At 40.0% G+C, this 12,241-nt stretch overlaps 1 protein-coding gene across 1 annotated transcript in view; it reads right to left on the reverse strand.

Moving 5' to 3' along the window:
- Positions 1–1,311: 1,311 nt before the first annotated feature.
- The window catches only part of camkvl (CaM kinase-like vesicle-associated, like), a 32,140-nt gene continuing 21,210 nt past the window's right edge, over positions 1,312–12,241 (reverse strand). The window contains exons 2-11 of the mRNA XM_026920074.3: positions 11,962–12,068; positions 10,091–10,222; positions 9,600–9,674; positions 9,108–9,246; positions 8,213–8,333; positions 8,039–8,114; positions 7,716–7,852; positions 7,555–7,633; positions 7,370–7,457; positions 1,312–3,790 (exon numbers count right to left, since the gene is read on the reverse strand). Coding sequence (XP_026775875.1) covers positions 2,447–3,790; positions 7,370–7,457; positions 7,555–7,633; positions 7,716–7,852; positions 8,039–8,114; positions 8,213–8,333; positions 9,108–9,246; positions 9,600–9,674; positions 10,091–10,222; positions 11,962–12,056 — 2,286 coding nt within the window. The 5' untranslated portion in view covers positions 12,057–12,068 and the 3' untranslated portion in view covers positions 1,312–2,446. The remainder of the gene's footprint in view (positions 3,791–7,369; positions 7,458–7,554; positions 7,634–7,715; positions 7,853–8,038; positions 8,115–8,212; positions 8,334–9,107; positions 9,247–9,599; positions 9,675–10,090; positions 10,223–11,961; positions 12,069–12,241) is intronic.

Consider the following 12,241-nt stretch of genomic DNA (forward strand, 5'->3'; position numbering starts at 1 on the left):
TGTTTCACTTGGAATTGAGTGCCAAATTCTTTTGAGCACCTTTAAAACAAAATGAAAAAGACAACGAAATGTAATTTAACATGCCATTTAGTGTAAGGTAAGTTTTCTGTAAAGTAATTTCTAATAATGTTGGTAGATAAATTGTGAAAGTGTACATTTTCCTTTTTTCACCTACAAAATATGACGCACTTTTGCACTTAGTTGTACTTCCGGTTTTATTATATACGTATATAATTATTGCATATTTGGTTATAGAAAAATGTAATTTAATTTAGCAAGTATGTCTTTACCACTTTTTAGCATGATTATGGATTAAGATAAGACTAGTTCTTGTTAAATTATATGTAATTTTTGCCTTTTTTTTTTTTTCTGTACTTTAGGCAAAGGTATTGTGTTGTACAATTAACCCTTACTATATGTTTACTTCATAACATATAGTGTTCAGTAGTTCATCTTAAGTAACCACTTTATCCTGGGTCATAGTAGATCCAAAGTCTATCCCTGGAGCACTGGGCACGAAGCAGTGACACACCCTGTGTGGGATGCCAGTCCATCACAGGGCACCATGCACACACATTCATACGCTCACATCTAGGGCAATTTTGCATAGCAGGTCCACCTACTGGCATGTTTTTGGAAGGTCAGAGGTCTGGAGAACCAAGAGGAAACCAACACAGACACAGGGAGAACATGCGAAACTCCATGCAGATTGTAGCCTGAGCTCAAGATCGAACCGGAGACCCTGGACCTGGAGGCAGCAATGCTAAACACTGCGTCACCATGCCGCCCGAAATACCTAGTATGTCCCATCATAGTTCAGATATGAGCAAAAAAAAAAAAAAAAAGTTTATGTGTGTGTGTATCTATCTATCTATCTATCTATCTATATATATATATATATATATATATATATATATATATATACACAAAACTAAATTTACATGCCTCTGAAAGCTCTGTCTCAAAAGAATGCATGCAGAGAAGATATAAATTATAAACAAATGTCACTGGGATTAAAACTCTGTTTTACTAATGACTGACATTCAAGTCAAAATAACCTGAACGTAAGCTCTGTAATATACACCTGATTTTTAAGAATAATATTCCTGTCTATTAAAGTACTTGAATCAAGCACAAAAAAATGTCAGATGGAAAATGATTCTTAGAAATGTTTCACTTTTAATACTAATAAAAATCATTGTTAAACTGAACAGTACTGAAGTGTTCAAATAATCTAGAAATTTTGAAACGTGAATCAAAACCTGCAGCTGCAAAATGTCAAGCCACAACAAACACACAAAGTACTCACAATGTGATACCATCTAGATTTTATTGAAATCTTTGCAGAGAGAGTGCAAAAGTACTTTGGAAGAATATTCACATCACTATGACAAAATATTTGAAAAGAGGAACCAGAGCACAGAAGTAAGGCTGTTACATTTGTAAATGTCAAAATTTTTTACATTTTGGGAAGGTGTTTTTAATAACTATACATTTGATAAAATTGGTAATATATATGTAATAACAAAAGAGAGAAAGAAATCATCGTCCACATGTAGGAGGAAGAAATATCACAATCAGTCAATCAGGAGAAGGGAAATGTCTGGTTAGCCTCCCTAAGTTACTATCAATTAGGACAAACATAAACTTAGATTAGAAAGACATGCAGAAACAGTATGTACAGGATGAACTGTACAGAATAAGAATAAATGAACGTAGCTTCTTCAGTTGATATTGCAAACATGTATTCCTGAAACTAGTTCTCGAAAATAGTATTCTTCCCAGGCTGTTGCCCCAATGTGCTGTATGTGTGCATGAATGGCAGCTGATAGCAGTGGTGCACTAACCCAACTATTATAGCTAAAGGAACTCATATAAACAATGACCATTAACATTATTAAGAATATATGCCCACGTTTTCTTTTAGGCTGAACTTTATTCTACACTGTACATGTCTAAAAGAGTGTTGTGCACAAGCTAAACACCCTTTCTTCTTTGCTTAGACAAAGACTACTGGATTATGGTTATGAAATTACTCATGGAAAATATGAGTGCTCTCTAAAATATTATAATGCCAAATAGACATATTTACAGGTATTTCAGGCAGGAGTCTCATCTCACATTCCATTGTTATGTGGTGTATATAAGCTATGTCTGAAAATGCACATACGGGGATATTACTCTATAATTTTGTGTTCATAACAGTCCCCAAAGCCTCGAGCATGTAATTGTGCTTTTCTGCTAGAAACCATCTTCTGGACAAATGCAGCTGGTCATGACTCTTCTTAACTACAAGCAAAGAGGAGCAAAGCTACTCTATAATTTACATTTTAAAAATCTTTGTACAGTCAAATCTGCTACTTTGACTTGCTCTCCATGTTCTCCATGACTTGTTCTTAGATTTGATCTTAGTTTCCCTTACAATTTACTTTTGCTCACATAAGCTTCATAAACCTCTGCCTGACAGCCCTCCTCTCGGTGACTGGCTCAGTCTTGCAGTACCCCTTTGTCCGTCTTGCTCATCCTGCTCAGTGGCCAGTTGGTTGTGACTTTGGGTTTGAATGGGTGGGTTTGGAGGTGGGTAGGCGGGCGGGGGAATGGTGAGGTGTGGTAGAGAGGGCACGGGTGGCCGTGGGGTGGTAGGAAGAGGTGGTGGAGTAGAACGATCTTGGTAGGAACGATGATGAAATGAAGGAGAAGAGTGAGCGCTTTTTGCTCTTGGCAAACTCTCAGGACAGTCCTTGATCTGCTCCAGTAAGGACGGCATATCGCCTTCAATCTTCTCAAGTACAGCCGCCATTTGCTTTTCTATCTGTTCAATCACGCTGTCCATTTGCCAGTCAGCATTGGCATCCCCTCCTTGTAAATCATCGTATGCTGCCCCACCGCTAAAAGAGTAAGGAGAACAATATGGATTCCTACAAGCAGCACCATGGCTTGTATCTCTCTGTTCTTGCACATACACAGTCTTCTTACGACCCAAACTTGAAGAATCTGTACCAGCATACAAACTGTGCGCATGCCTTCCTGACTTGTCTCTTCTGCCTTCTTCCCTCTCTCTGCCTCCGGGACTACTCTCTCCTATAGTCCCAGCACCTACCTGCCCCTCTGCTACCATCTCTGGAAGCTGAGTCTGACACCAGCTACCAGGGGAATTTTCCTGCTTACCTGCTGCCTCTACCTTCTCCTCATTTGCTACTGCCTGTTTCTTCTCAACAGCTGGACTGCTAGTCTTGGGCCCATGCCCTAACCCATGATCCAGAGACAAGTTAGCAGCCATTCTGCGGCGGTTTGGGGTATCAGGTGTTACTTTCTTGTCTGTGGCTTCTTTCTCTGGGGAAAATTTGTTTCTTTGGCAGTCAGAGGATTTCGTGTATATACTGGAGGTGGGTTCCTGGCATGCCTCTGTTTTTTCTTGCTCCAAAACAGCTGCCCTTTTCTGAGAGCCATCTACATTCGTCTTCTTCTCAACCACCTTGCCCTGCTCCTCCACTTGTGTCTGGGTTGAGGAGTCTGTTTGTGCCAGTGACTTTGACATGTCAGAGAGTGAATTTGTAACTAGTGTATCTTGCTCCTCTTGCACTTTTCTCACTTGATCCTCAACTGGTGTGTTTTCCACCATCATCTCATTGGACATGCTCACAGATGAACCTCCCCCTGAGTCAGTGGGGACTCCTTCACTTCCTCCTCCATCAGCCTGGACACCCCTCTGTCCCTCTGTTGCCACTTCTGTAGAGCCCATCTCTGAGGCCCGAAGACGCTGCATAAATGTAGTGACTCTAATCGCTTTCTGAAAAACAGGGCAAGAAAATAAGGAATAGGCAGCTTTTATTCAACAAAAAAAGTCAACCTGGAATACATTCTGGGTGTTTTCACACTTGAGATTTTTTCAATCAAACCGTGGATTTACAACTGACTGGAGGACCACCAGGGCAGTTTCCTTCAGAACTAGTGGAGTTTTTCTGATTGTTTGTTTCCTTGCCAAGAAGGTAATAGCAACATCATCACCTTAATATTGTATTTTATTGGTTGTGAGTATCACTCAAACTCACCACATAGCACACAGGTTGTGACAAATCAAAATTCACTATGTAATATCTGGTGAAGGTGGATGGTGAACTGTCCAAACATTACTATTACTGCCTCCCATGAGGTAGTCATAGCTCGGTTCAATTGGCATTTAATAGAAGAAGGCACCAGTTGACCTGCATTCAAGTATGCCTGTGCAATCACTTCCTTTACCCAATCGGCTAACCTGTCTTTACAAACCGCTGGTCAGTCACTTCCAGATAGTGCTTGAAAGCCCTCAGTGGACAGAGGGCTGGCCTGGGCACATTCTCATCTGCAAGAGCAGATAGGTTATTAGGTTTTTTGATACACTGTGGTGTCATTATCTTTGGCTGGGTTCAGCCACAGCATGACATATTTGTCACCAAACATTGCTCATTTAATTTACCAACTCATCTGACCATAATGATGACCAGCAAAAAACATCTGTATTAATCACATACGCCACTTGTGTTTGGTGATGGTGGTCAATATTGAGTTAAGCAAGTATGTATCTTAAGATACAATGCCTATATGTCTCAATGCTTTTGCAATGAATCATGCCCTGGATGTGTGGTTATACTCTGATATGACACAATTTTTTTTTAAATTGTTCTGGGTTTAGTAACTCCTTTCATCTGCTTTTGTGGTTTCTCCATGTGAATGATGTGATGGCTAGATCTGTTCTGTTTGCAAAAGACTTGCAAACATCATTTTAGCAAGTCACTAAGGTTAATCCATCAGTATTGGTCACTGCCATGCACCAAGTTCAATGAGTCCCCTTTGGTCTGAGCCAGATATTTCTAGCATCCTGGCATGCATGCAGTAGTAGTGTTGCAGATGCAGGCTGAACATTTGGGCAAACCATGCAACTGAACATATCATTTAACTGAATTCGCTGAACAGACATAAAATTTTCAACTTTAGAGGTGGCAGACATGGGTACCACATGGGTCTATAATAGAGATATTAATCTGATATTGCTTCTGCGTCTGCCATTGCAGCCAGTATGAGTATTATTTTTGTTAGGTTGCAGTTTCAATGTGCTTCTGAGTACACAAAGGGCCTCTTTGATACAGTTATATTGTGGGATAGTTCAGTCCTTCATTGGACGACTATACCACAAGCTATAACTATAACTATGAATGTTAAGCATTCAGTCAGATTTGAGTGGAAGATCTAACTTGAGTTTCACAAAAGCAGCCTTAATGTCAGCCTACAATGCATGTTTCTGTGCCAAAATTCTATATTCCACTCAGATCATAAGCCACTCCTGGGGCAGGCTATCAGCACTGAAGCTTAGAGAATGAGATGCAGCCACTGAAAGCACTTCAGGGTGTGTCTCTGTATGAGAGGCAGCTGTAGGCTACTAAGCTTCCCTGAGCTCTGCACTTCAGTGCGCTGTTACACTGCTGACAGCTAACAGCTCTTGTGCTTGGCCCAGGCTGACCCATGCTGACTACCTGCTCAACACTTTTATTCAGGCTCTGCTGCCATATTTACTACTCATTTCACTTTTGCGGTGGCTGCAGCTGCGTCTGGAGGAAGTTGTTGCATAGCCAGCGGTATTTCCTTAGTTGCAAGGTCTGTGCCATGCATCACTAAGGGCAATATCCTGTAGATAGGGCAAGGCTCTGTAAGTGCCTGTCCAAACATTTCAGGTCCCAAACAGATCATCTGGGCATGGCAGAACAAACAGCTTGGCGCACATCTTCTTCAGTGACAGTCAATCATGACTAAAAGAGTAATAAGTTAAATATTAGAATTACTGCCATCCACGTATTAATCAACCCACTTTATATGACGAGGCAGATTTAACAATAACAAGATCAGCAACAAAAGGATGATAGCACTGTACACAGTACTTTGAAGCTACTTTCTCAACTCATTGACAAGATGAGAATGGGAAAGAGCAGTAGCATGAAGTAGTGGGGACCTTTTATAAGCTACACATGTGAGGTGATGGTCAATAGGTGATGACTATGCTATTAGTACTTGGCCAACAACTGAGCAAATGGGAAAAATCCACTAGTTTGTCAGGAAATGCCCTGGCTGTCTGGAAAGAAAATAAGTAGAATTCATATATGAAGGCTATCCAGTGGGGCTTGATTGTTTCAACGTGTCATGTTATTTCCCTTTTGAAAATAGCAAGGAAAGGCTTTGTGTGGTCTGCAGAGGAAAGAGTACCTTCTTGTTATTTGGAATGAAGAAATTGTTCAAACACAAGCGACTACAGATCATAAAAATACTTTTCTTGGATAATGAATCTTTTTTGGATATTGTGCCAAAAGGCTTCACCCAAATCAGAATCATGACATTGAGGAAACATTAAATAAATAAACATAAAAGGCAAAAAAAAAAAACATACATTGTGAAAAAGAACAAAATGGATCCTTGGAAAAATGGAAAATGGATCCTATTCAAGTGTGAAAACACTCACTGAACTACTTAAAATAGTCATTGATGTCAGAGGTAAAGTACAAGATTTGCTTTTAACAGTCTTATTATTGTTGATGCTATTTTGTGAAAAGCGCAAAAAAATGTTTCATCTGATTAAAGTAAATATTGAAGTTTGGTAGTAGCACAAGGTGGACTAGAATAGACCAATGGATCAGGGACACAGTTAATCATGTAGTGATACAATGACTCTCTCCTCATTCCTCTGTCCCTCAACCTGCTGCAGTTTCTCTTATAGGACAGACACACAGACATATGATAGCGCCTCACACATACACGTGACACTTCAATGAAACTTTCGTTAGGTGTTTCGTCTGTGATAGTGGAGGGCTTAGGAGAACTCAGTGTGGGTATAGAGCTGGACTGCATATGATTGGAGGCATATGGGAGTAGCTGGGCAGTGACAGGCTTGCCATTTATTGGTGTCCAGACAGAGGGAGGCTTGAACAGATAAAGACTCTTTTCAGCAATCAGACTTGAACTGCATATTTCCTCACAATGACAGGTGTCAGAAAGCCGTTGTAATTGCAGTTATCGCTCTTTGTATAATGTGTTTTGCTAGAGGAGATATGAGTGCTCAAGTCTGATTGTCATGGCAGAGAAAAGAGTCGGTGCCTCCTTCCTGTTTGACAGAGAATAACAGTACCTTCAGCTCCTGGGTATCCCATGCGAGGGGAAAGGAAATGATTAACAGAGTAATCAGAACCCTTAGTCTCAAATGAATCACCAGTAATTCTGTCATGCACATCCTCATCAAAACTGTCCTTGTCATCTATATATATAAATATTTTTTACACTTCATTCACAAGGACAGTGTACAACATCAAATTCAGTAGAGGCAACAGAGGCTGATGTATGATCTTACCCTCCACTTGGCTTTTGCAAAGTTCTTCTCGAACTGTGCACACACTCCAGCCTTCAGGTTTTTTTCTGAGGCTCCATTTCCAGCAATCCTGTCAATTTCACATAATAATGTGATGCAAAGAGAGCTCTGTAAAAGTAAATGCGAATAAATTATCCATATGTTAGTTACTTTATATTGCAGCTTACCACTCATGCCACAAGGCATCTTGTGCTGTAATTCGTAGCATCTGGTCAACCTCCATCAGCCTACACACCAACTCTTTAGCTATAAAAGCAGGAAAAGTGAAATGATCTGAATTGTTTTCATACTGCAGTAGGTTATACAGAACAGTCTCTTTTTTGCGCACCTGCAGGTGATATGTCATCCCAGTAAGGCGAGTCAAACTCATAGTCTCCAGCAACAATCCGGCAGAAGATAATGCGATTGTGCATGTCTGTGTTCTCCTCTTCTGTCTCATCATAGAAGGGAGGATTTCCCGACAGCCTGATAATGAGTTTGTTGAATTATCATGTTACACGTGTAACAGTCTATCTTCAAATCTATATAATAATGTATCAAAAATAGTTTGGCAATTTCTTTGGCAAAATACTGGGGACTGTAATCAACTAATGGAAAAGCAAGGCTTATAATGACATTAAATTCGGTATACTGTGTATAATGCAAGCTTACAGCATGTACATGATGACCCCAATGGCCCAGCAATCCACGGGCCTTCCATACCGATGTCGAGCCACCACTTCCGGGGCTGGAAGGAAAGAAAAACACAGCCATGAAGATAAACAGAGAATATATTCAGGCATCCAGTATCACATCCAGCAATGATCTGCTGGTTTATGTAGATACCCAGATACTCCGGCGTTCCACAGGGTTCGGTGATGGAGCCGTTCTCAAACCGGGAGAGATAGAAATCACGAAGGACTACTTTATTGTGGTTATTCTCTGTGTAGTACATCAAATTCTCCAGCTGAAAAACACACAAAACATAAGGACACAAAGAAAATAGCTGATGATTCACTAAAGAAATTATAACATCCATTATCACAATAGAAGAAGGTGTGAAAGTCCCAAGCACTGAATTCTTTTCTTCTGCTTATAATTGGGGTCTGTTAGATGAAAGAAATGAAAAATTTCTAAACCATACTGCCCTATCTCCTATCTGGGAATCTTTAAATAGGCATTCAGTAAGTATGCACGCACATCCAAGGCAGATGTTACAGGAGCTGTGTTGGTGCACTAGAGGGCACTAGAAACACATGTTGAGCTCTTCAGCAGAGGAAGCTGGGACTGACTATTGAGGGATAAATGAGAGTCATTATGGACTATAATACTATTTATTTCACTCAGTTACATTTTGCACATTAACACTAACCATAAGGGGCCATCTGTTATATCATGGTTGTACAGTTTTAATGAGTCAAACAGGGCTATGAGCTTGGGTAATATCTCTGATTACTGTTTCTGATACCCTGCAGTGATTGGGTTAATCTCTCTCTCTCTCCCTTTCTCTGCCCTTACACACACACACACACACACACACACACACAAAGCACAGCACACAAAAGCTCCTCTACACGACTAATGTATCACATCCTCCCATAGCTGCAGGTTTACAACAGCATCATTTTAAACTAATGATAAAGTTATTGAGCACTCATTAAGGCCTTGCAAGATTATATAATATTGCAGATCTGGTAGTAAATGGTAGTAAGAATAGGTGATATGCAAACATATGTCCCACCTTTAAGTTCCTGTGAACTATGTTGAGGGAGTGAAGGTAAGCCACTGCCTCTAGGACCTGACGGATTACGTTGGCAGCATCTCTCTCTGTGTAGTTCCCTTGATCCAGGATCCAATCAAACACATCCCCACCTGTGGCCCTGAGACATACACACACTTAGTAAGACATAATATACTGTACTTTCATTCCATCAGTGGACGGACATTTGCTCTAGCAGAGATTAATGTTTATAGCCTTATATTAGGACCAGCTATATACATCTGTCTTATATTTTAGCTATACCTAACTAAACTGTTATTAATCCGACAATAAGACAGATAAGTTGCTTGAATCTGATTAATGACATCATTTGACTTAGCTGTTTAAAGTGTACAGTGTAATCCTTATGCAAGTGTTAGCATGAGACAAGTCTTTTTAATACTAGACTGATGAGAATTAATCCCAGATTCTGCATGATATATGGGATTGGTGCTACATAGATGTCAGACTCACAGTTCTTGGATGATGTAAAACTCTTTCCTGGTCTCAAACGCATCTATCAGCTTCAGAATGTTTGGGTGGTTGACCCTGAGAAGAAAAGGTCACAGTAAATAGTTGTTCTATTTTCTAACTAGTAAGAAGAGTTGCTTTAAATATAGCAACCTACTGGGCTTGGAACGGAGGAAGTGGCCTGTTTCTTTCTCTTGATTCCCACATCTTTCTCTCTTTCTCCCTCTTGCTCTGCCTTTTATTGTTTAGATGAGCTGATTCTTTCTATTTCTTTTTATGTATCTCTCCATATAAATTCTCAATCTTTCTCTTTTCTCACCATCTCTGTCTGTCTCACTCTCTACAAATTGGCCCCTTTGTTTTTCCTCCTCCATCTGTCAATCTATGTCTCACTCTCTTTCTGTCTCTGCCTCTCTCCCTCTCTATCTGTCTCTTCCTATTTCTCTCAGACCCAGACCCATCACCTGCTGCTGACGTTTTGAATTATCCCATACATTTTCAGGATCATGATCTCATTCTTGGCAGCCTTCCGCACTTTTTTGCCATCTTTCTTGAGGAATTTCTTGCACACATAGACCTTGTCTGTCTGACGTTCCTTTACCAGGCACAGCTCACAAAACTCCTTCCTGCAAAGAAAATAATAGCATGTGTACTTCGCTACAAATTCCATCTGTGGCAAGGTGCTCATATACATGATATAGAGAGGCAAGAAAATGAATACACCACCTTTTAAAATGTTTACATTGTTGTGTAAGGTTCTCTAAACTTACCACAGCATACCACATGAATGCAGTGTATTCAATGTAACTTGAAAAAAGAGAGCATTTAATTGAAATCTATCTGAAATTTCCTCATTTCCCCCTGAGGCAATACTTGGTAGAAGCACCTTTGGCAGCAACTACAGCTACCAGTCTTTTTAGGTAGCTCTCCACAAGGTTGGCACACTTGGATTTGGAGATCTTCCCCCACTCTTCACAGAACTGTTCAAGCTGGTAGAAGTTTTCACTGGAGAGTAACCTTCACATAATTCCATAGATTTTCAGTAGGATTTAGGTCAGGGCTTTGTTTAGGCCACTCTAGAACATCCACCTTTTTCCTAGCAAGCTTTGGCCATATGCTTGGGGTCATTGTCCTGTTGGAATATAACTTTCCGACCCATTTTCAGACATTTTGCAGATTAAATGAGGTTCTTCTTCATCTTTCCTCCCCTCAATCTTGAGAAGTTCCCCAGTCTTTGCAGAGCCCCACAACATTATGCTTCCAACATCATGCTTCAAATTCAGCATGGTGTTGTTTTGGTGAGGACCAGGGTTGAGTTTTCACCAAACATAAAATTAGGAATTCAATTCAGTTCAATTTTATTTATAAGAGCACTTTTAACAACAGACATTGTCACAAAGTAATTTTACAGAAATCCAGATGTGTTTAAAATTATCCCTAAATTCATGCCAAAATTTCTACTTTCCCTTCATATGACCACAAAACCTTCATCCTTCAGGTGTCTTTGTGCAAAATTCATACAGGAATCCAAATGGACCTTTCCAAGAAATGGCTTTCTTCTTGCCACCCTCCCATATAGGCCAGATAAATGCAGTATACATTGTTAATATTGTTGTGTGATACACGTCGTCTTCCATTGGCGATAAAACCCTGTAGGACTTTCATGGTTGCCATTGGGGTTCTGGTGGTCTCTCTGAGCAAGTGTCTTCTCTCCTGGTCATCTAGTTTTGATAGACTCCCAGATTATGGCAGACTGTGGGTGGTGCCATGTACTTTCCACTTCTTAGTTGTTTTGGGAGGTCTTTGGAGCCCATGGTGCATCCTTTGTGTGGATCTGCACTTGCAAATTGAGGGGCCTTAGTAAACAGTTGTTTTTATTCAAGCTATCAAGTTAATTGCTGTCATTCTACACAGGTGTTGGAAAATTAAGTGACTATATGACCTTGACATATGGACCAACCAGGATATTCCAGAGGTTGTATATGGGATGTTATAGTAAAGGGGGTATATACTTTTCAAACCAAGATATTGTAGTTGTTCATTTTTAAATAATGTTAGAATTTTTTATTGTTAGCTTTTCACTCTGACATTAAGTGTTGTGTGTAGATTAGAAAGTAAAAATAGATTTATTCTATTTTAATTCCAGCGTATAGGTCAACTAAATGTAAAAATAGTTAAAGGGGATGTATTCATTTTCTATCCACTGTACATGACATAGCATGACTTTATCTAAATCATTCATATCTACCAAAGAAGGTGTCAATGCCAATTAAGGGGTGGTAATAAAGATCCTTCACTGTCGTGAGGTCATTAGACTGTAAGGGTGAGGTTGCCATTCATAGGTATTTGAAGATTTGACACTCACGCCTTTAGGACCTGCCCGATCTCATATTTATCTGTGATGTCTGACAGGCTGTGGTACGTCCTCCCATCTCGTAGGGCAAGGCACCCAAATGGCATGACAGCATCTACCTATGCCATGCAGGAAGAGAAAACAAAATATGTCATTTCAATAAATCTTGTCATTCAACCAGGGGAGGTTGCTATAAATGTGCTAGTAAGGCTAAGCCCCCATGTCTTTCAAAGATAAAACGACATCAATTTAAGATTTCCACATCAGATTTGCTGGTAACAAAGGTCTTAAG

This window comes from Pangasianodon hypophthalmus, chromosome 16 (genome assembly GCF_027358585.1).
Source record: "Pangasianodon hypophthalmus isolate fPanHyp1 chromosome 16, fPanHyp1.pri, whole genome shotgun sequence".
Lineage (NCBI taxonomy): Eukaryota > Metazoa > Chordata > Actinopteri > Siluriformes > Pangasiidae > Pangasianodon > Pangasianodon hypophthalmus.